Here is a 22,240-nt window from a genome sequence, read left to right as displayed (position 1 = left end):
TACGATCGAGTTTATTACGATTTCAATCGGAAATGGCTGTCGAGAAGATTCAATTGTAACTATTTCATATAAAGAGCATAAGTTCGGTGAAATGGAACAGATATCAGCTTCGTTAAATCGTAAATCCTCGATAGTCTTTACTCACGAAAGATATATAGATACACGAATAGAGGGAAAATTAACGCGATGTTTTCGTATTACGAGATTCCACGTGTGTTCCACAATCGATAGAAAATTTTTAAACCAGTTCCTTGACAATCGGCGTTCATTCTCTGTTGTCGATATCCCTTGAAACTTTTCGGAAAGAAAAGATATTAGAAAAGAGTTCCATCCATGAGATTAAATTCCAATAAGGAATTCCTTTCACCGACCGCATTGATTACTGTCTGCGTTTCCGCACGATATTTAAGGATTTTCCTCTACGTGCATATAGTCCCTTGTTAGTTTGCTTGATTACGCTGCTCATTTATCATTTCTGTATCAGATTAAATCTCTTTCTATTTTTTCCACGTATTTATCTTATTGTTAATGATAAGAGCAAAAATATTTTGCTATGTGAATACATTTTTTTTTTGACGAGATATACGTATATAATTCTATATTTATATTATATTTATCTTTTTAGATAACTTTAAAAGTTCAAAAAAGTCATCGTTCAGTTTTACAATATTTATTTACGATATTTATTTCGTATTAAGATATGAACAAAATTTACATTTTATTTCAGCTCTCAATGTTTACGATATTTTCAGGATATTTTTCTTCTCTCTGTTTCTTGAATTTTAAAACAAATGAGAAACACATTTTAATAAAAAATGCAATCAATAAATACTTATTTTCACCGGAGATATATCAATTTAATTAACTTCTTGAAGAATTGAAAGATAATATCTTATTGTTCTTGTAATTATACATCTAAGGACGAAATAAATATAAATGATCGATCGTTACTTTTTCGTACTCGAGAAATTATAACAATGTTTTACGTAGATAGTTATGACGTATATAAAACTATATGCGTTACGATGAATCAGATCAAAATAAAACTATCGTATTTAATGTATATCCATTTGGTATAAATACGCGACATGAAAAATTGAAACTACTTTATCGCGTTGATTTCTTTTTCAATTTGTTTTATACTATTTTCTTTGTTTTCTGTTTTCTATGCGTCTGTGTACATTTATATCATTTATTTTTTAAAAGGATAATATATTATAAGAAATTGAAAAAAAAATCAATAAAGAAAAATCGATTTTAAATAATTGTAAAATTTATTTTGTAATTAATGAAATTATTTAACGATCAATCGATTTAGCATTTATAGCATATATTATTGTGTAAGATACAAAGTAAATATAAAAAAAAAATTGTTTAGAAAACATTATGTCGATGATGTTACTAGTGTAAATTGTAATAAACTCTTTTTATATTTTTTGTAAAAAAAAAGTACGACATAACAAAATTTATATTTTACGATAAAAAAATATAGTAATAATGTCAAGAAGATACATGAATAATTTTAAAAAAATTAGAATAATAAAGATCAGGTTATAAAGAAAACAATTTAATATCAATAATTTGTACAAAACTAATATCTTTTATTTTCTACGAATTCTTATTAATGAAAGAAAAATTTAATTATCACAGCTGTAACAGCATTGTAATTGCTATAACTTCAACTACATGATAAATATTAACATGAATTAAATTTGATAAATATAATTCTAATATTTATTATTTTTTTATATTTTATATAGATAAAAATATGTATATATCTAATATAATATATATTTTGAATCGCTAGAAAAATAGGAGAGATAAAGACAAAAATTTACAAATTTCTATTCTTTGTTTAGGAAAGTAAATTTATATTAATTTTAAATCGCTATATACATATATATATTGCATATCATTCTCAAATATTCGAGATATCTACTTTTATGCTAATTCTAATATCCATTTTTACTAAAGCAATGAGGCACTTGATTATCGTACAATTTAAAAGCATGTTTATAAACAATGCATTAAATTTCTATTAATATAATCTTTTCACAATTATTTTGATGTTATCTTATATTATATCAGTTTCAATGAAGTTTAAAAACTCTTGAATTTCGAAGACCGTTTTTTATCTTTTGGTCACATTGATTACAATATCTTTTTATATAATCTAATATTCATATACTAATCATCCATTAATACTAGTAATATCATCATTGTTGATAAATCTTTTTGACAATAAAACTTGATTTTCTTCTCCTCTAAAATTATGTCTAATATATAAGAAAATGCCGATAGATATAAATAAAATGCCAATACAGGCAATACCATAACAAGTTATGCTACCTAAAGATTCCAGAATAATAATAAATTTTATAATACGAGCGTAATTAGCAGTTAAATAAGCTTCTTGAGTAAACCATAACATTGGTACAAATGTTTTTTTAATATTTTTAAACATGCTGAAAATGATATTGTAAACGTTTGTTTAAGTTTCACTTTAATATTAACATTCATTTATTAAGAAAAATGTATTTTCTTTTATTCGTTTAAAAAGATGAAACAAAGACTTACCTCATATGAGCATCATTTTGTATCAATAAATTTAATTGTAATGCTGCATTTACGTTTAGTGGAACACCCGTTTTCTATAATAATTTTTTATAATAATTATTGATCATTAATTATGATTTTATACAATAATTACCGGTTCTATGGATATTGAAAGCTCATGTTTTTCTTTATTAGGTTCCATTCCCTTGATATTTTCTCTATAACTTCGATCTGCTAAATAAAAATGTGGCAAACTGATGAATGCTGGAGCACCCCATTTGCATAATGAAATATTTAATGCTCCAGAAGGAATGCATTCTCCTACACAATAACATTTACGCGATGATACTTTTGTACCATCATCAAATATTGTATCATCGCTAATATATCTAGCACCTCTTAATCCTTCATGAATAGTTGTATTATCATATGTTACTGACATACTCCTATTAATATATTGATAAAAATTATTGTTATATTATATTTATTTAATTTTTCATACTTTTTCCAAAAAATTAAACTCACGTGCAAATATCAGGTACAAAGAAAGAAATAGTTTTATTATCAGGTAATGGTGGCCATAAATCACCATTTGTACCTTTAACTATTCCACATTCTCCAGGATAATAATTTACTCTAGTATTAAAATTCCATTCTTTAACTATTCCTACATTAAGTAAATTAGATTTACCAGTTAACATATTAAATGTTCCATCATAAGTTGCAGAACCATTTCTCTATAAATAAAAAAATTTCAATTATTTTATAATAGTTTTAATAACATTAATATGATATTTACCCCATAAAACCAAGCAAATTTAGAAAAAGGAATTTTAGTAAAATTCATCTTTCGAGCAATTTTCAACATAGGATCATCATAACCTTCAAAAAGTAATTCATTAACAGTTTTGGTAATTATTAATTTTTGATCTATTGCTTTCATTATTCTATCTACTAAATCACGAATAAAAGGTTTTTGATATCTTAATGCATATGCAACACTCTGAAAATATTATAATAAATCAGAGTAATATATAATATATCAATATATATATATAATAAATATAATAAATATATTAAAAGATACATACAGCAGTTATAGGATTTATATTAGTTACATTATCTTGTAAACTTCCTACTGATAAAGATTTTTCAAAATACCATACTCTTTTTCTTTGATATGTTATAGTATCATTTTCATGCCATTTTTGTTCTACTTTATAATCAACTTCTCTATTATAATAAAATATCATTTACTATTTAATTTATTATATTAATAAAATATTCTATTATATTTAATTTGAATATAATAAAATAAATTTGATACCTAAATACATAAGGACCCATTTCCACAAAATTTGGTTTTGATCCATTAATTGAAATAAAATCTTCATAATTTGTTAAATTAAACATATATAACTTCAAATACATAGGAATAGGTGTTACTTCCCAAAGCTTGTAACTTGTAGATGTAGGTGTTAAGGATAATTGCTATAAAACAATATATAAGATATAAATATTGATTAAAATTACAAAAAAATAACAAATTATTCTTATACTTACCGTATGTATAATTGAAGAATAAATTGTAGACCAAAGAATTCCTGTAATTAATCCAATAATTGTTAATACCGAACCTATTAAAGAAATGATAGCAAGTTTTTTATAAATCTTCATCATTTTGTTTGACTATCTGATCTGAAAAAAAAAATTTTTTTTAATCAATATTTATTTTTAATTATGAATTATTCAATATATAGTAATTAATAGTTACAAATAATTACACAGTTATTTGTTATTATGTCACATATCTTTTAATTTATTCCCAATTTTATTTGAATACATTCTATAAAAATTTATATTATTTTATAGAATTAAACATATGCGACTTTTATTAAGAATAGTAATTATTATATTGATTTGTTCAAGCTTAAATATATGATTCATGTTTTCAATAAAATCAGTTCACAATTAAGTGGTTATAATCAATGACATGTCAGGTTAAAATAAAACACAAAAAAAAAACAAGATTAAGATAGTATTATTTTAAATATCATTCAAGTGATTACAATAATTTAATATTATAATATTAAATAAATGTATAGAAAATCGATAATCTACACGAAGTTACATTAAAAAACATTTCGTGTAATACTTTTGTCGCAATATATAGTTGAACATAAAATTGATTTAAACAAAACAAAGATGGTCTATATCTATTCGATGATCTATGACGTTTATGCATAATTAATATTGTATCAAACTGGATAAAGTTCATTTAATTCAGTTAATTTATAATTTATAACAGAAGAAAGATTTATAAAGCTGGATATTCTACATTATTTATAACATTGGAAAAGTATAAATCTTTTTTAAATAATTTATGTAACATTATTATTTAAACTAATAGTTTGATATTTTAATTGTTGTATAAAACATTATAAAATATATATATATGTATTTAAATATATTTTACTTATATATTTGAATGATATTAGAATTTGTTGGATATATGTATTTCGCTGATAATACTCGTCCGAGATAAGATATAAATTAAACAAGTTATTTTAAAATATGATTTCCTTTAATTATACTGTATAATTACAAGATTAAACAAAAAAAATATATGTATATATATTTAATAAAATAAAATGAAAAATAAAAATATATATATATTCAATTGTAATTAATTGATAACGAAAGATTCATGATGACTAAATATGTTATATATTTATAATTTTATATATACATTATTATAATCCAATTTTATATTTATATCATAAAAAATTCGAGAATGAAAAATTAATAATTAATAATTAATAAATTAATAAATTTTACACATTTCAATAATGAATAAAGTTACTTAATTGATTATTTTAAATAATTTCTTTAAATATAAATATATTAGTAATATCTTACCAAATAATGAGTCATGAAGAGAATCTGCTTTCAAAATGCGCGTAAAAACATTAGTGAAAGTTAAAGAAAAATTGACATATATAAACATAGAAGAATATTTTTAAAACTGGAAAGAAAGTGCATCCTGCCGGGGAGATAGAGTCAATGACCCTTAAATAATATTTTACTTTAATGCATATCATCAATTGTATAATTTAATAGATTTAATATAAACATATAATTTTAATTATATGATCTTATTTACATTTTTATTTACAATGAATTAATTAAAAATAATGGGGACATAGACAATAAAAAAAAGACAAATTAAATTAAAGTGTTAACTTCGTAAAGGATTACGAATATAAATTTTTAAAATTTGATAAATGATTGAAATTGGTGCACATAAAAAATTATATGAATTTAATTACAAACCTGTTTATCAAAAAAAGAGTTTATTATAATGATTAAAAATTGTTTAAAACTATTAGTGCATTATAAAATTTTATCATTAGTTATAAAACATCGTATATAGTATGTCACATTTAATGCTAACGAAAGCCGCACAACGACTGATCTGTGTAAAACTTTGCAATGATCAACTTTGCAATTTGATAAATTGTTGAAAGAGGAGGGAATGCAGCTCATTGTGTTCATACGTTCTTTCTCTTTAAATTAAATTTATTATATTTTAATCTAATCGATAAATAATTGATTGTGTTTTTGATTTCAGTTACATAATGTTTTATTTTCAATTATATTATCTTTAATTATCTTAAATATTAATCATTCAAAAAAAAGATAAATAAGTTCTATACAAACACATTTTTTATTATTGTACAATTTTATTTAAAATAATTATAAAAAAATATCATATATTTGAATAATCAGTTTTTACAAGTTAAATACACAGTGCATAAAAATTTTATAAATATAATATGAAACAAATGCTTCATGAAATCTTTTTTAACAATAACTATTATCAGCAAAATATGTATATCACAAACTATATAAGATATCCCAAAAATGTTAGAATATCTATACATTGAAAATTTCTGAAGTAATTTTTTTTTGCAAAAATTTTTCCGGTTTTATTGAAAATTATTAACAAAAAACATTCATCCAAACCAATTGTGACCAATCATGAAATGCATAGCTTAATCGAACCGTGATAGTAATTACGTATCGCTGATCGAACAAACAAGGATCTTATCTCGAAGAAAATATATCGATTATATTTATTTTTTTATTCGTGATATAATTCGATAATATAATTTTTAATTGATAAAAAAATATTTATTATATTCAATACATAATTTATTCGAGATATTGTTATTCAGATTTGTTCGTGCTCGATCGATAAAATATAGTCGACACTATTGTCGCAGTTCTAGACTAGATTATGCGCTTCATAATTGGTCAGTTTTTTGTAAACAAAGTCATAACAAAATCTGTAATTAATTTATATATATAATATTATTTAATGGATTATTTTAGGCAAAGAAAAATATTGCTTAAAATTATCTCAGAAATTTTCAATTTACGGATATTTCAACATTTTTGGGATATCTTATACTATTGGTCTATTTTAAATATTTATTTTAAATATAATAAAATAAAATAATACTGATAAATTTTGTCAAAAATATCATTCATAACAATACCAATCAATGCAATGATAATAAAAATTACTTAAATTATTATGATACTCATTCAACTTATCGCGATGCTATTTGGATTATTTATATCTTCTTGTAATTGTGTGCGATCTCGGATCCTTGCACACATTAAACTATATTCTAAAACACCAATTCGAACATTCATTTCGGAAATTTCATTTTTCATTTTAGTAATCGTTTTTTTTATATTTATCAATGGAGCTATAAAAAATATTTATTATTAATGCATTTAATATATTATATAATATTATAATATTATTATTATATATAATATTAATATTATAAAATTAACCTCTTCGGTATGATTATTGACTATAATCAATTTGAATTGTATTATTTGAATTGTTGATTTTAAATAAATATCTATTTATATTTTACATCGCTTGTAGTATAAATCTCTTATTTTATTTATCTTTCTTAAAAAATTTATTTTCTATCTTAAAATCTGCAGTGATCAACTGTCGTACCAGAGATTAAAAAAATACTTACTTCCATCTGTCATACTTGATCCTCGTTCATCCATTTCTTTCTTTACTTGTTCCAATTCTTCTGATAATTTATTAAAAATTCTAGTTCTTTCAGTTACACCTCCACTAACATCTCTATATTGTTCTTTGATTTTTGATAATTCATCTTGAAATATTTGATATTCTTTTAAAGTAGGTTCAAGTTGTCTATTTAAGTAAGATTCTCTTGTTTTTATTTTATCTAATGTATTAGATATATCAATATGTAGTTTATCTAATTGATTTTTTACTCCAGTTAAATTAGTTGCTATATTCATACGTAATTGTTTCATTTGGTCTATATGTGATCTCCAATCTCTTGAATCTGTAATAAATTTATCTTTTTAAATCTATTCTTTCAATTTTTATTAAATATTATGTACCTGTTTTTACAGTTACTTTGAGTTGAGGTAATACTCTTTCCAATTCTAATTGCCACTCTTCTCTGTTTGTCTTAGATTCTAAAATATCATCAGGTTTCTGACTTTCATTCTACAAAATATTACAAAAAGTTAAAATATAGTTAATATGATACAAATATATTAATTGTCATATTACAAAGTTTTGTCCATAAAGTTTTGTAATATCATCAACATGTAAGATATCCTCATCTTCATCATCATATTCAGCCATCATTTCTTCCTCTACTTTTTCTAAAATTAATTCTGCATCATCATCTTCTATATCTGGTTCATTAGTTGGTTCATCAGGTAATATCTCTAATCTAAAAATATTTATTTTTTACAATATTTGATTATGCTTACAATATTTTTATTACATTTTTTTTTTAAATTTAAAAAGTTTACTTTTTCCATTGAAATTTTTGTGCTTTTAATGCTCCATCTGCTAAATTATCTAAAACATAAATTGCATGTTCACCACTTCCTTGTTTAAGCTTATTTGGTGGAAATTCTATTGATACATCAGTATCTCTTAAATGATCCAATATTAAACCTATGGTAGCATTAGGGTCATCCGATTCTTGTGGAGCTTCAAAATTTCCACCTGCTTTCCTAATTAACCATGCAGCTAAAGATGTAAATGTATAAAATTGTTCTCCTGGATTTGTTTGTGTTACAAAATAATTCCTATATTTTGAATCAATATCTTTTTTAATAATTTATACAAGATAAAATTGAAATATTTCTATATAATTATAATAATTATACTACCTATTTATAGCTTTTATTTTAAATTCTGATAAAAATTCAGTATCATAATGTAACAATTTTAATTTTTCTAATAAATCTTCCATTTTAATATATATAACATATGAAGCAGATGGAGAAGATGCATCTTCTATAATAATTTTCGGAGAGTCTCGAAACATTTCTGTAATTATAATTTTATATGTTAAAAGTTATTTTTACAAATAACAAATAACAAATACAAATAAAATTTGTTCATAGGAATTAATATATATACTTCTTATTTTATTCTATTTTAGACAGATTTATTTATTTATATAAATAATTTATATTAGAAAATAGTAATTAGAAAATATATAATTTAATAATAATATTAAATAAATAACTCGTTTTCTTGTTCGTTCTTAAATATAATATGTTTACATTCTATCTATTTTTTTTTAGTATCGACTCAATAACACAGACATAGATAATATATAATGTAGATTTAATATCTTTTTTTTTATTATGTTTTCCAGTATATTTATAGATAGAGATAGAAATTGTATTTAGATGTATGTAATTAAAAATATAAAATATTAATTTTTATATTTTTTCTATTTTATCATCTTCATTGAATTTCTAAATTAATGTTTAAAAATTATAGAGGTCACCACAATGATTTTTTTTAAAATAGTAAATCACTTTAGTAACATGAAAGTTTTAAATCTATATTAGATTTTATCTTCGGTATAAAGTACGAATATGAATATTTATAATATAGAGAATTCCGTTACATTATCATCTATGACTAGGCGGTATTAGTTTGAAGAAGGCAATATTAGAAAAGTATTCTCAGTAGTTGGTAGTATCGTAAGTTATTCGTTTTGTCGATTTTGACAATTCAGTTTTCTCTTATGTTTATTGAACTTTGCACGTGGAAAGTATTTCAAGTAATTCTATATTTTAAAGAAAAGTATACATGAATCATCAGATTCGATCCTAATGTTATCTAAAGACTATTTACACTAATCAAGATCATTAGAATGGGTTTAATATCTGAGCCGTTGTTGTTCGTATTAGCTTTAATCGATACCGGTTCAGTACTTTTTCTTTTAGTATATTTTGTATCCTTTTTATATTTCAAAAATTTAAAAAAAAATTACTATATTTGTATTTTGTTATTTATATATAATTGTAGAATTTTATTCTTGAAGTCTATATAAGATTTATTAAAAATATATATTTAGGGATTTTTTATCACATATGTTTTTATAGCATTATAGTTAGTGTAATGGCGCTGTATTCAATTTTAAACATTTTTAAAATAATTTTTCTACTTTGTTAATAAGAATGTAATTAGATTCCTTATCTTAGAACTAATATATATATAATATAGGTTATAACCTTATCAGATTTAGAATGTGATTATTTGAATGCTCAACAGTGTTGTTCAAAATTAAACACGGTAATTGTAAATTTGTTATAAATATTAATCAATAAAAAAATAATATAACTAATTGTAAATAGTAATATTTTACAGTGGGTAGTACCAAAGCTTATAGCACATTTATTCTTAGAATGTTTATTATTAACACATGGACAATTAATATTGTTTTTGGTGAATTTACCTATGACATTATGGTTAGTCTATGAATATTCTGGAGTGCCCAGTGGTAATATGGGAGTTTATGATCCTACAGAAATCCATAACCGTGGACAATTAAAAAGGCATACAAGAGATTGTATGATTTATCTTGGATATTATCTAATTTTCTTTTTTATTTATCTTTATTGGTATGTATATATGTATATATATGTTAAGTTATTATTTAATCATTCAGTTTAACAAAAGGTTAAGAAAATGTTCATTATATATTTTTCAGTATGATCATTGCATTGTTAAAAGGAGATCCTATCAATAGAAATGAAGATGGATTATTACATGTAAATTGATAGTAGTGATAAAATTTAAACATTTATACATCTTTGTCTTTTATTACAATCATATTTGATTACTTATTTATTTTTATGTTGTAAACACCAAATGATTTTTGTTAACATATATAAAAATATTCTGTATTTCATTATTTAATCTTAACTTGTATTGCATCATTAATAATTAAGATTTTTAAAATATAAGACTTCCATAAGATTGAAGAGATTTTAGCATCAATTTAACCTTTTATGATTATAGCAGGATATTAATTATTAATTGATTTTAACATTATTTTGAGGAGAGTGATGCAATGTCTACATTTAATAAAAAATTATATTGTGAAATTCACAATATTTTTTAAATAAAAAATAAATTTTTTAAATAAATTTTTTTTATATTTAATTATATGTAATTTAATATTTAATTAAATGTGTTAATCATAACTCAGTCATTAATAATTGTAAGAATATTTATCTATATTTTAAATATAAATGCAAAAAACATTTAAATTTTAATTGTTTAATATCATAATATTATAATACATATTGAACACGAAAAAAGATAAAAATATTCGAAATTTATTTTTTTTTAATTAATAATTTAGATAGGATATTCAAATATCATTAAAATGTAATAAAATATTTAATGATTTATCGTTTATTTATCATTAGACTAAATTGAATCGATTTTACTAGTTGCAGTATAAAATTAAATCGATTTTATGAATTTAAGGAGTTGATTAATTTTTTTGTATGTTGAAAATATATTTATTTTAAAGTAAAACTAGAATTAGTGTTAAAATTCACTAAAAATCATTGATTTTAAATTGATTATTTTCAAATAAAATTGACAATATTTAAAAGAAAGGTCACAGTTATAATATATAATAATCAATTAAAGAACTATTTATGGATAATTATAGGATCAAAATACCGTTAAGAAAAGCACAAAAATACTAGTGGTATTACTGAATATCATAGTTCGCTTTAAAATCAATTTGAGCGCGATAAGCGCACGTGTAATACGTTCTTTTATAATTTGTGAAACAGTTTGAGCGCCTCCTGGCGACGAGGGTAACGGGTGACGGATGACGGGTGACGGGTGGCGGTGCTCGGATTTGCTCGGAATATCTTCGGTACGGCGCGCGGAAGAATGTTCTTCTGGACCAAGTGAGTGCGCGAGTGCTCAGAAGTACGAAAACTTTTGCGGTGCATATCAATTGCAAGCTCTTTTTACCGTGGGACATATGTGTTAAACTGTTCTTTTAATTTTCATCGCAATACGAGACAGTGATTTGGCAATCCAATGATTTGTTTTTTCTTCAAAACGTTTAATTAACCGGGACTGACGTGTTCACCAAAAACTTTACGTATCTATTATCGGTATTTATAAGACGATATCTGTCAAAATTCTGCGACGACGGCGACGACGACGACATCGACGTTGAAATACGGTTGCATCTTTCATTACGGATGATCAAACAACAGTATCTGTCAAGGTAAGGTGGTTCATGAGGTGCGTCTAATGCATAAGAAAATCTCGATGAATCTTATATCGCCGTCACCGTCGTCACCGCTGCCACCGTCGTCACCGCTGCCACCGTCGTCGTCGCCGTCGCCGTCGTCATCGTCACCGTTGTCATCGTCGTCGTCATCATCGTCGTCGTCGTCGTCGTCGTTATTATTATTGCTGGTGCCATTGCTGTCGTCAACGTCGTTATTGCCCTCATCGTTTTGTCCTTTATTACCGTTATCATCGACGTCGTTTTCGTTATAGCCATTGACATCATTGTCATTGTTATTGTGGCTATCAACGTCTTTGTGCTTGTTATTGTTGTCATTGATACAATCAGCCTGCATTGCTTGCTTCTTTATTAGTGCATTCGTGCTAGGAAATAATATTGTCTCTATATCAAACTACTCGCAGTATCCTTCAGGCAGGATGGCGAGTAATAAGACAGCAGGTAGTGTCGTGCAATTTAGACCTATTGAAGTGTCTCAACAATTACAAGAGGGAGAAAAATTCATCAAATGGGATGAGGTATGAGTTATATGTCAAATTATTATTATAGCAGAATATTTTAGATGGTATTATTAAATTTTAAGTAACAAGCTATATTGTTGTATATGCATGATCATTAGTTTTATTCATATTTCTATGTAGGATTCTGGTATAGCAACTCCAGTAACATTGAGAGTTGATAAATTTGGATTTTACCTGCATTGGGTGGATCAACATAATGAAATGGAAATGTTGGATATTGCTGTAATAAGAGATACTAGAACTGGAAAATATGCTAAAGTACCAAAGGTATTAAATTATTTTTTTTTGTTTTTTTCAGTATAATATAATTGTATTTGAATTTTTCATTATAAAATTTAGATGAGTTTATTATTATTTATATTATAGAAAAAAATAAACTTAATTAAACATTCTATTAGTTGTATTAATGTGTATTAATGTGTATTAGGTGTAAATATTTGGAAATGAAGATGTTCTTTTTTATAATTATATCATTCTTTTGCGTGGTTGCTAATGACGCACAGCACCACCACATGATAATTATTGACAAATCTATAAATAGAATATTACCTACTTTGTGTCCTCAATGTAGTTCATTTTTTTCAGTCACACCTATCTTTGTACACAATGGAAATATTCTTAGTTGTATAGGAAGCAGAGCAGTTCTTATCTGTTTCATTTTCCTATAAATCAATAATCATTTTGTAAAGTAACATTGTAGTTGCAATGTATACTAGTAGCTTATTATAATATAAGTTATAGTTACTTCCATTACATGAATAAGTTAATTTCATATGAATAAATATTATCTGATATCTCTATATTAAAATCATATTTTATCATCTTTTTTAAAATAGAAAATGTTTTTTCAGGATCCCAAATTAAGATATCTTGTAACAATGGGTTCTCAAGATTCTTTAGAAGAGAAAACAGTAACAATTTGTTATGGATCTGATTTTGTCAATATGAATTTTATTAACTTCTGTACAACACGTGCAGAAGTTGCAAAACATTGGACAGAAGAAATTTTTCAACTTGCATATAATCTATCCCTATTAAACATCAGTACAACTATGTTTTTGCAAAAAGCACATACCAAACTTACACTTGCAGCTGATAAATCAGGAAAAATACCTGTTAAGAAGTGAGTAAATTTGTATAAATTTAATTATTGTCATATATCTATATATGAATATATGTAAATTAAACATGAATACATTAAACATAAATAAATTTATATATTATTATATTTTAGTATTATAAGAATGTTTACGCAAAACAAAGAAGATCGTAAACGAGTCGAAAAAGCTCTTGATATTTCTGGTTTTCCATCTGGAAAAGTAAGTTGTAACATTTCTGCGTTTGTAAACATGACATTTTTGTTATTAAAATTAATATTAAAATTAAATATATAAAAATTATTTTTTTTTTATTTTAGAATGACGTAATATCATTACAAAAATTTCAATTTGAAGATTTTTTCAACTTTTATAAATCTCTTACTCAACGATCGGATGTTGAAAAAGTTTTCGAACGCATCGTAGGCAATAATAAGCGTAGGCTAATGTCTGTAACTCAATTTGTTGACTTTTTGAATAAAACTCAAAGAGATCCGCGTTTAAACGAAATATTGTATCCTTATGCAAATGAGGCGAGAGCGAAGGATATTATAAGTCAATACGAACCAAATAAATATAATGCAAATCGGGGTCAGCTAAGTTTTGATGGATTTTTGAGATATTTGATGAGTGAAGATAACCCAATCGTGGCTTTATCGAAACTTGAATTATCAGATGACATGGACCAACCGCTTGCACATTACTTTATAAATTCTAGTCACAATACATACTTAACAGGTATATCACTTTTATGATTTTCTATTTTTAATTGATTATACAATTTTTTTATATTTTTAAATGTATATTTAGGACATCAACTTACTGGAAAAAGTTCCGTCGAAATATATCGTCAATGTCTGCTTGCTGGTTGCCGATGTGTAGAATTGGACTTTTGGAATGGAAAATTTGAAGAACCTGTCATTGTTCATGGGTATTTTTATTTTATAATTATAAAATAATTAATTATATTAAAAATTGTGTATTCTGCCTGCTTCTTTAGAAATATTTTCTAGATATACATTTGTACCTGAAATATATGCACGAGATGTGATTGAAGCGATTGCTGAAAGTGCTTTTAAAACATCAGAATATCCTGTTATTCTTAGTTTTGAAAATCATTGCAATCCAAGACAGCAAGCTAAGATAGCTCAATATTGTAGAGAATTATTTGGAGAAATGTTGCTGGATGCTCCTCTTGAATCTCATAAGGTATTTTTGATATGTTTATATTTATAACACTTTACTTTTAATCTCATTTCTTTAATATATTTTATTTAGTTGGAACCAGGACAAGAATTACCACCTCCATGTTTATTAAAACGCAAGATTATAATTAAAAATAAAAAGAAACATCATCATCATCATAAAAAACATAAAAAAAAGCAACAGACACCGGTAACAGAATTTGAAGAGGAAGCGCGAGAAAATGAAGATAATGGAGTAACAAATCAAGTTGCGGAGGGAGAAAATGGACCGCCGCCAGATATTGTTTCTCATGCTGAAGCAATTGATAATAATGATCAACAGATCGGAAATGGAGATATTTCACATCCTCCGATGTTACAGCAAAGACAAAGCAGCAAGGATAGTACTCAGGATGATGAAGGTTAGCACTTAACAAAAAATTACGTAATTCTGTATTAAAAATATATTTAGAGGAAAATTTATTATTTTTAGATGAAGAAGAAGAATCTACTACAGAAGAAGATGAATCAAATGTAGAGGATATTAAATTAAGAATGGTTGATAAAGTGCCTGCACCTGATAAAGTAGCACCTAATGCCAAAGAAACAGAAGCTGGAGCAGAAATTTCAGCTTTAGTTAATTATGTGCAACCTGTTCATTTTAATAGTTTCGAATCAGCTGAAAGTATGCATTAATATATCAATACCATTTATTAAATTTATTTTTTTTGTTTGTGATTTAAAAATTATTTGATTTTTATAGAAAAAAATCGAATGTATGAAATGTCATCATTTGATGAAAAACAAGCTACAACACTTTTAAAAGAAAGACCATTAGAATTTGTAAATTATAACAAACATCAATTATCAAGAGTATATCCAGCAGGTACACGTTTCGATTCTAGTAATTTCATGCCTCAAGTCTTTTGGAATGCAGGTTGTCAGCTAGTTGCATTAAATTATCAAACTCTTGGTATGTATTTTGAATTTGTTTCATATTGATTCTAAAATTTATTTAATATTCAATATTTTTTTGCATTAGATCTTGCGATGCAATTAAATTTGGGAATTTTTGAATATAATCAACGTTGTGGTTATCTCTTGAAACCAGAATTCATGAGACGAAAGGATCAACGATTAGATCCTTTTGCGGAATCGACAGTAGATGGTATTATAGCGGGAACGGTTCATATACACGTAATATCGGCTCAATTTTTAACAGACAAAAGAGTGGGTACTTATATAGAAGTAGATATGTATGGTTTACCTGCAGATACAGTGAGAAAAAAATTTCGTACAAAAATTGTTCCGAACAATGGAATCAATCCTGTTTACGATGAAGAACCTTTCATATTTAAAAAAGTGAGAATTCATGTTTTTATACGGTTGATAGCATATATTTTGTAATTATTATCTATCTACATTTGATAAAATTTTATGTATTTATTAGGTAGTTTTGCCTGAGCTTGCTTCAATTAGAATTGCTGCATATGAAGAATCAGGACGTTTAATTGGTCATAGAGTGCTACCTGTAGTTGGATTATGTCCAGGTTACCGACATGTTGCTCTTAGAACAGAATGTGGACAACCATTACCATTAGCAAATTTATTTTTACACGTAATTGTAAAAGATTATGTCCCAGATGGATTGAGTGAACTTGCTGAAGCTTTAGCAAATCCAATTAAATATCAAAGTGAAACAGAAAAAAGAGAAAAACAGTTATCAGTTCTTACAGACGGTTCAGAAGATCCATCAGAGGAAATTAATGTAAGATTTGAATCTTTAGAAATTTATTTATTACTAACTCATTAATTTACTAACAAATGCATACTAACATCTTCTAGGATAAACCCAAAGTTGGTGAAGGAGCAAGTTCTTCTTCTAAACCAACAGTAAGTTCATCGGTTAAAAAATTTCGATCAATATAGATAAATAAATATATTTATATATATTTTTAAATATATTGTCCTAGGAGGAAACAGTCAAAACGAAAAGATTACAATCTGTGGGTGAATTACCACCACTTGTACCACCATCTACAAATATTCATGGTAGGCCATCTATTGCTGGGATAAATATGTCTGAAACACAAGATAACGAGGATGGAACTCCTACATCTACAGTTCAAGTTGTTGATGCTTCCACAAATAAAAGTTCAGTCAATATCACTGGTAGTATGTATTGATTATTTATTATGTATTATTTGGATTGTATATTAGTTTCTTTATGTTTCTTTATGTTATAGTGAGCGATGAAATAGTGGCCGAATCTTTAGAAAAATTAATGGAAAATAAACTTGTTCGAGAAAAGAAAATAGAGCTCGAGAAGAAGCTTGAATCATTGCGAAAAAAGCATGAAAAAGAAAAATTAAGAATGCAAACGCAGAAAGGATCCATCGATGGTGAAAAGCATAAATCGAAATTCTATGTGAGCCATAAATTAGTGAAACGATTGTCAAGTAGAAATATGTAAGTTGCTGATTTTTACAAATATAAGTATAACATAATTATGTACATATACATAATTATTATAATATAATATAATATATTTTTTATATAGATTTTCAAGTGAAGTAGGATTGAGTACGTTAGCTTTAGCAGAAACATCAGAATGCACAGACATTGAAAACCGCGAAGGAAATGGTGGAACTCCAAAAGGACTACCTAGAAGTCAGAGTGAACGTTTGTTAGCCGTATGTAAAGCTCATGTACAACAAGAACGAGAACTTCAGGAAAAGTACTATGAAAATTTATTTGCAACTTTGGAGAAAGTAATGAAAACTTCTCAATCCAATCAATTAAAAACATTGAGAGTACTTTTAGAGCGAGAAACTGCCGATGTTATGAGAAAACTTCAAGCTACAAGACACGGAGAAGTATGTTTCTATTATATTATTCCTATTTTAGAATATATTTTTAGTGTGTATGAGTAATTATGAATTATAATAAGAAATATTTATGTAACTATAGGTGAAACAATTAGCAAAAGTGCATAAAGATAAAGCCGAATTAGATCGTATGAAGAGGGAGGTTGCAAAATCAACGGTTGAAAAAGGCGTAAATGAATGTACACGATTAACAAAAATTTACGAGAAAAAAAGAGCAGAACTCGAACGACAACATGAAGAAGTTCGACAAAGGTTAGAAGCAGAAAGAGCAAAGGTACGAATTTTTATTTTAGAATTATGAATTTTTTTGTGTAATATAATAATTTTTCAATATAACATGCAATAGATTTTTTTTTTTTACATATCAGGTTAAAGCTACTCTAATGGCAGAATATAGTAGTCGATGTAGTAAATATGAGAGTGGAGAGTTATCTTTGTCGCCATCCGGCGGAACTGGTATGCCGGAATCACTTAGTGGAAATACATATTGACTGATATAGTTTATAATTTAATATCGATATCTCATGATAATATGATTTGGAGTAAAACAAATCCAAGGCAGTAAACTATTTCTGCCGAAAATGTGTATCTATTTGGAAAGTTGATAGTAATGGATTACATGTTGCTTCTCCATAACAAAAGGAAGTCGCAGTGGCGGTATAATGATAAGTATAATTCATAAAATCTACGCAGTTACCTGTGTTTTAACTAAAACTAATTTTATTCACTATCAAAAATGTCTTTTTTGCAAGATGTGATGCAGCATTTACGAAGTGATGTATAATTTTGAGAAATAGAATGTCATCAAATATATAATTATTATACACGCAAAGCATTTGATAAATGTTTTGTGTGTATCGAATCTCTTTTAAAAAGACTTAAATGATCTGACAAGCAACAATTTAACTGATTATTACAGATAAGTGCGTTCGAATATGTGAATTTTATCGTATGAACCATTATGATATTTTCTATTTATTCAAAGTTCTTATTTCTTGAAAGATTAGTAACATATGTTGGTCAAATACATATGTTTAATCAATTGATTCTCTCCGCATGCGGGAACACCAACATTTTGATCTCAACATGGAAAGTAACATTGAAACTATGCGTTTTGAAAAGATAGAAAATGAGTTTTTCCTCTTTTTTTCTACTTTGATTTGATGTTACTTACGCACAGTATTAAACGCACTCTTCTCATTACATTCGAGACCATCGCCGCCAATGTCGAGATTCTAAAAAATTCCGTTTTAAAAGTCAATGAAAATTTTGGAAATTGAGAATAAAGAATATGTAGGCGAGGTACACGATTCTAAATAAGAATAATGTTTCTAAGTGCTACTATTTAATCTTGTTATTATATGTATAAGATGTTATTTAATTAACAAGTCGATGCTAAATCGCGTTTCAGGATACTCGGGTTGTTTATAATATGAAAAAAAATATGATGATTGCTATATCGGTCGAACTTTGCTGGACTCGAAATGTAACGACGAAGGAAGTACTCGTTAGCGAGGATAAAAATTTTTTTGGCCTAGAATAAGGAATGCGGAAAGTTTATGATTCGAATGGGCGTATGCGTGATTTGATATATTTTTGACTGAAAGTACTCCGTATAAAGACATTTTTTGAATAGTCCGTATCGTGAATGATAAAAGTGACCGTATTGTATAAAGAAAGAGTATATAGAAAATCCAAAAAAAAAAAAAAAAAACTAAGAAGAAAAAAACGGAAATTAAATATTAATACGAAATACGTTTCTAGCGTTTTTGTACCGCGCGATTTCATGCTGCGGCTATTTTGAGGCCGGAGCGAAACGATTGGGGCGAGCCTCTTTTAGGAAGACAATCAAAAATGTTACATCGTAACATTGTCCTTGTTGTTTCTAATTGTACGATATTTTAAGTAACTCGATATTATATTACACATACATATTGTATATATGTATATATATATATACATATATACATATATATATGTATATATATGTATATATATGTATATATATATATTCTTAATAGTTATTACAAATTTAGGTTTAAAAATCATACATTTGCGCATTGTAAATTTTTCTCGTGTGATTCATCCTATTAATTTATTTCGTAAACAATCGTTGAGATACGCCGGAAGTATCAAGAATCGCGAGCTTTTACAAAACGTATTTTATTGATGATTCGTGCTCACCACCGATATATCATATTATGATATGCAACATGTGTATATATATATATATACACATACGCACACAAATATACGTACATTATATACATACATGCATGTACGTAAGCAAAGCGTGGTCAATGCGAATAATAAAAAAAAAAAAAGGAGTACCTTTGCGATTATAATACTATTGTCATTTATGTTGTGCCGAGGGGTTACGAGCGGATCAATCCCTTCGATTTGGAGACTGAACTCGATCCTAAATCGTTGATAAACTATTGTTTATTGTTGATCATTTTTATCACCATTTTTATCGCTTTATTTATTTAACAAGGCGTCTTTTATATAACGATGTACGATTTTCTGTGTGTCTTATGAGAATATTATTGAGAATAATGAACGTTCGCATAATTTGTTGGCATTTAGATCTATTTTATTTATTTCAAACCGATTTTACGTGCACAGTTATTTCTAAAGATAATTTGGCACAATTTTTGTGAAATTTTTTTATTCTACTTGCAATTTGGACAAGACGATGCAACCAACGATGTATGGATTGAGTATATATTGTTTTCTCAAGATATAGAATTTTCTGGTAATAGGTATGCGAGTGATTTTAATTAGTGGATTGAAAGAGAATATGCGTGCGATTATGAAGATATACCAACGATAGCGAAAATTGCAAGATTGTTCTATATAAATATATGGAGAGAATGCATCTTAAATCTCCCGAATTTCTTAATAACCGGATATTTAATTTATACACAAAATATATTGCATTTTTGTTATCGTAGGATGAATATTTAAACTGTATGTTGCATATCTGGCTGAAAGGGATCAGTTTAGTATTAAATAGTTAAGCATGTCCATTTAAACGTTAGTTCTAGACATTCATCCGAATGAAAAACGATCGTACACGACAAGTTACCATTTTCTTAAATTTATGCTGATTTATATCGTGATTGCATTTCTCGACAAGTTACCATCTTTCCTCATCTAGGAGGAGAAGGAAAAGAAAGATTGTATGTCGCGGTGGACTCGATTGATGAGAACATTTAACTCGGGAGAAAAAACAGTGATAATCTATTAAAAGATGAGATAATGTAAGTGTAAGCGAATATAATTTAATTAAGTAGCGGTAGCCATTGGGCTACCTATAGCGTTCCGACACGAAAGAAATCAATAGTACATTATGCTAAGTCGTACAAGATTATCGGAAGTTTATATATATTAATATATATATATATACACACACATATATGTAATGTTCGTATATATACATTATACATGTGTCGATGTTTTTCCGATCGTTTAGTCGCAACGATGCACGTCTTTCGCATCGCTGATTCTTGCGATACCAAACGGGTTCAATAGGGCGGGGGAAGAGGAGATGGGAAGGTGCACAGGAGGAGATTCTCGCGATTCAATAGAAAGCACAATATTCGATAGATTGTCAACAGAGATATCGTGGCGATGCGTGGACGTGAATTTCTTTAAACGCTTGTATAGTCGATAATAGTGAAACGTTTTACGTATAATCGAATCGTGAAGAATCTGTTCTTCGATTATAACCGTACCGCGAGTCGTGCGAAATTATTTCGATTATTCGTACTTACAGTTTTGCCGCAAACATTCTGGTCTCACGCTTACCGTTGATATTTTCTTAAGGCATGAGTTGATGTGCAAAAATTCTCCGAGATACAATATCGAGTCAGGTTCGACTCGCGCGATGCATTTCCTTCGAATATATATACATATATATATGTATGTATATATATATTTTTTCTCCATACTATACAGATGTCGCGTAATTCGCTTGGGACGAACGTCTTTTCGTCCTCTTCCTATATTCCTGTAATATGCATAATGCGTACACATGTTCATGTCTTCGAAAAATCATCCGAATATATACGTTTGCTAGAGTACGCGCGTTCGAACATTATGTATATTACACACGTAATATATAACTATAAGAAAGAACTAGGCTACGAGGACAAATATTATATTAATGTTGATATATTATGTGTTGTTGCTGTTGATGTTATTAATAAGTAGAATAGCGAAAAGGTGGCAGTACTAGTATAGTCGTTGTTCATAGATTTAATGCGAGACTAACTTTTGTGTTACTCGTGTGCGATAACGTTGTCGCGTAACCTACGTTGA

General features: G+C 26.5%; 4 protein-coding genes across 12 annotated transcripts; 2 read left to right on the top strand and 2 right to left on the bottom strand.

Annotated features, from left to right (window-relative positions):
• Window positions 1-1,573: 1,573 nt before the first annotated feature.
• LOC408790 (protein croquemort) lies at window positions 1,574-6,048 on the bottom strand. Of its 3 annotated transcripts, none has more exons than XM_006567220.3 (9): window positions 5,890-6,048; window positions 4,120-4,254; window positions 3,884-4,047; window positions 3,648-3,789; window positions 3,356-3,559; window positions 3,082-3,293; window positions 2,711-3,002; window positions 2,578-2,651; window positions 1,574-2,465 (listed from the first exon to the last, which is right to left on the bottom strand). In XM_006567220.3, exons 2-9 carry the CDS (start codon window positions 4,234-4,236, stop codon window positions 2,192-2,194), a joined length of 1,479 nt encoding a protein of 492 aa, XP_006567283.1. In that variant the 5' UTR covers window positions 4,237-4,254; window positions 5,890-6,048; the 3' UTR covers window positions 1,574-2,191. The 3 variants fall into 3 exon arrangements, with proteins under 3 accessions (XP_006567283.1, XP_006567281.1, XP_006567280.1); XM_006567218.3 differs by lacking the exon at window positions 5,890-6,048 and adding an exon at window positions 5,476-5,651; XM_006567217.3 differs by lacking the exon at window positions 5,890-6,048 and adding an exon at window positions 4,341-4,722.
• A 231-nt stretch (window positions 6,049-6,279) lies between these two features.
• Window positions 6,280-9,081, bottom strand: LOC552841 (intraflagellar transport protein 57 homolog). 2 transcript variants are annotated; one of them, XM_006567215.3, is made up of 8 exons: window positions 9,065-9,081; window positions 8,812-8,971; window positions 8,594-8,727; window positions 8,446-8,494; window positions 8,198-8,363; window positions 8,023-8,131; window positions 7,623-7,964; window positions 6,280-7,334 (listed from the first exon to the last, which is right to left on the bottom strand). In XM_006567215.3, exons 2-8 carry the CDS (start codon window positions 8,967-8,969, stop codon window positions 7,168-7,170), a joined length of 1,125 nt encoding a protein of 374 aa, XP_006567278.1. In that variant the 5' UTR covers window positions 8,970-8,971; window positions 9,065-9,081; the 3' UTR covers window positions 6,280-7,167. The 2 variants fall into 2 exon arrangements, with proteins under 2 accessions (XP_006567278.1, XP_625220.1); XM_625217.5 differs by having other exon boundaries at window positions 8,446-8,727; window positions 9,065-9,079.
• Window positions 9,082-9,530: 449 nt separating this feature from the next.
• LOC724346 (protein cornichon homolog 4) lies at window positions 9,531-11,091 on the top strand. The gene is made up of 4 exons (XM_006567224.3): window positions 9,531-9,893; window positions 10,166-10,234; window positions 10,310-10,563; window positions 10,653-11,091. The coding sequence occupies exons 1-4, from the start codon at window positions 9,813-9,815 to the stop codon at window positions 10,720-10,722; spliced, it is 474 nt and encodes a 157-aa protein (XP_006567287.1). The 5' UTR covers window positions 9,531-9,812; the 3' UTR covers window positions 10,723-11,091.
• Window positions 11,092-11,696: 605 nt separating this feature from the next.
• LOC408791 (1-phosphatidylinositol 4,5-bisphosphate phosphodiesterase classes I and II) lies at window positions 11,697-19,631 on the top strand. Of its 6 annotated transcripts, none has more exons than XM_016911760.2 (19): window positions 11,697-11,874; window positions 12,632-12,745; window positions 12,869-13,015; window positions 13,600-13,871; window positions 13,983-14,067; window positions 14,166-14,583; window positions 14,656-14,776; window positions 14,859-15,054; window positions 15,124-15,451; window positions 15,523-15,714; window positions 15,793-16,002; window positions 16,072-16,391; window positions 16,480-16,797; window positions 16,875-16,922; window positions 17,003-17,204; window positions 17,276-17,498; window positions 17,590-17,905; window positions 18,000-18,191; window positions 18,286-19,631. In XM_016911760.2, exons 2-19 carry the CDS (start codon window positions 12,647-12,649, stop codon window positions 18,406-18,408), a joined length of 3,810 nt encoding a protein of 1,269 aa, XP_016767249.1. In that variant the 5' UTR covers window positions 11,697-11,874; window positions 12,632-12,646; the 3' UTR covers window positions 18,409-19,631. The 6 variants fall into 6 exon arrangements, with proteins under 6 accessions (XP_016767249.1, XP_026296218.1, XP_003250991.1 ...); XM_026440433.1 differs by having other exon boundaries at window positions 11,697-12,087; XM_003250943.4 differs by having other exon boundaries at window positions 11,697-12,203.
• The last annotated feature ends 2,609 nt before the right edge of the window (window positions 19,632-22,240 follow it).

The sequence above is a fragment of the Apis mellifera genome, linkage group LG4, assembly GCF_003254395.2.
Source record: "Apis mellifera strain DH4 linkage group LG4, Amel_HAv3.1, whole genome shotgun sequence".
NCBI lineage: Eukaryota > Metazoa > Arthropoda > Insecta > Hymenoptera > Apidae > Apis > Apis mellifera.
The sequence above is the reverse complement of the archived record's forward strand: the minus strand, read 5'-3'. Positions and strand labels throughout refer to the sequence as shown.

What these genes read in the sequence shown, in the direction of transcription:
- LOC408790 (XM_006567220.3), bottom strand. Translation starts at nt 4,236, where the DNA reads ATGATGAAGATTTATAAAAAACTTGCTATCATTTCTTTAATAGGTTCG. An exon ending in TTTGTACCTGATATTTGCAC is followed by an intron (nt 3,003 to 3,081) that starts GTGAGTTTAATT and finishes ATATATTAATAG; the next exon opens with GAGTATGTCAGTAACATATG. An exon ending in TTTCAATATCCATAGAACCG is followed by an intron (nt 2,652 to 2,710) that starts GTAATTATTGTA and finishes AAATTATTATAG; the next exon opens with AAAACGGGTGTTCCACTAAA.
- LOC552841 (XM_625217.5), bottom strand. Translation starts at nt 8,969, where the DNA reads ATGTTTCGAGACTCTCCGAAAATTATTATAGAAGATGCATCTTCTCCA. An exon ending in CAAAGTAACTGTAAAAACAG is followed by an intron (nt 7,965 to 8,022) that starts GTACATAATATT and finishes AATTTATTACAG; the next exon opens with ATTCAAGAGATTGGAGATCA. An exon ending in ATCAAGTATGACAGATGGAA is followed by an intron (nt 7,335 to 7,622) that starts GTAAGTATTTTT and finishes TATTTTTTATAG; the next exon opens with CTCCATTGATAAATATAAAA.
- LOC724346 (XM_006567224.3), top strand. Translation starts at nt 9,813, where the DNA reads ATGGGTTTAATATCTGAGCCGTTGTTGTTCGTATTAGCTTTAATCGAT. An exon ending in GTTGTTCAAAATTAAACACG is followed by an intron (nt 10,235 to 10,309) that starts GTAATTGTAAAT and finishes AATATTTTACAG; the next exon opens with TGGGTAGTACCAAAGCTTAT. An exon ending in TTTTTTATTTATCTTTATTG is followed by an intron (nt 10,564 to 10,652) that starts GTATGTATATAT and finishes TATATTTTTCAG; the next exon opens with TATGATCATTGCATTGTTAA.
- LOC408791 (XM_016911760.2), top strand. Translation starts at nt 12,647, where the DNA reads ATGGCGAGTAATAAGACAGCAGGTAGTGTCGTGCAATTTAGACCTATT. An exon ending in AATATGCTAAAGTACCAAAG is followed by an intron (nt 13,016 to 13,599) that starts GTATTAAATTAT and finishes ATGTTTTTTCAG; the next exon opens with GATCCCAAATTAAGATATCT. An exon ending in AAGCTACAAGACACGGAGAA is followed by an intron (nt 17,906 to 17,999) that starts GTATGTTTCTAT and finishes ATGTAACTATAG; the next exon opens with GTGAAACAATTAGCAAAAGT.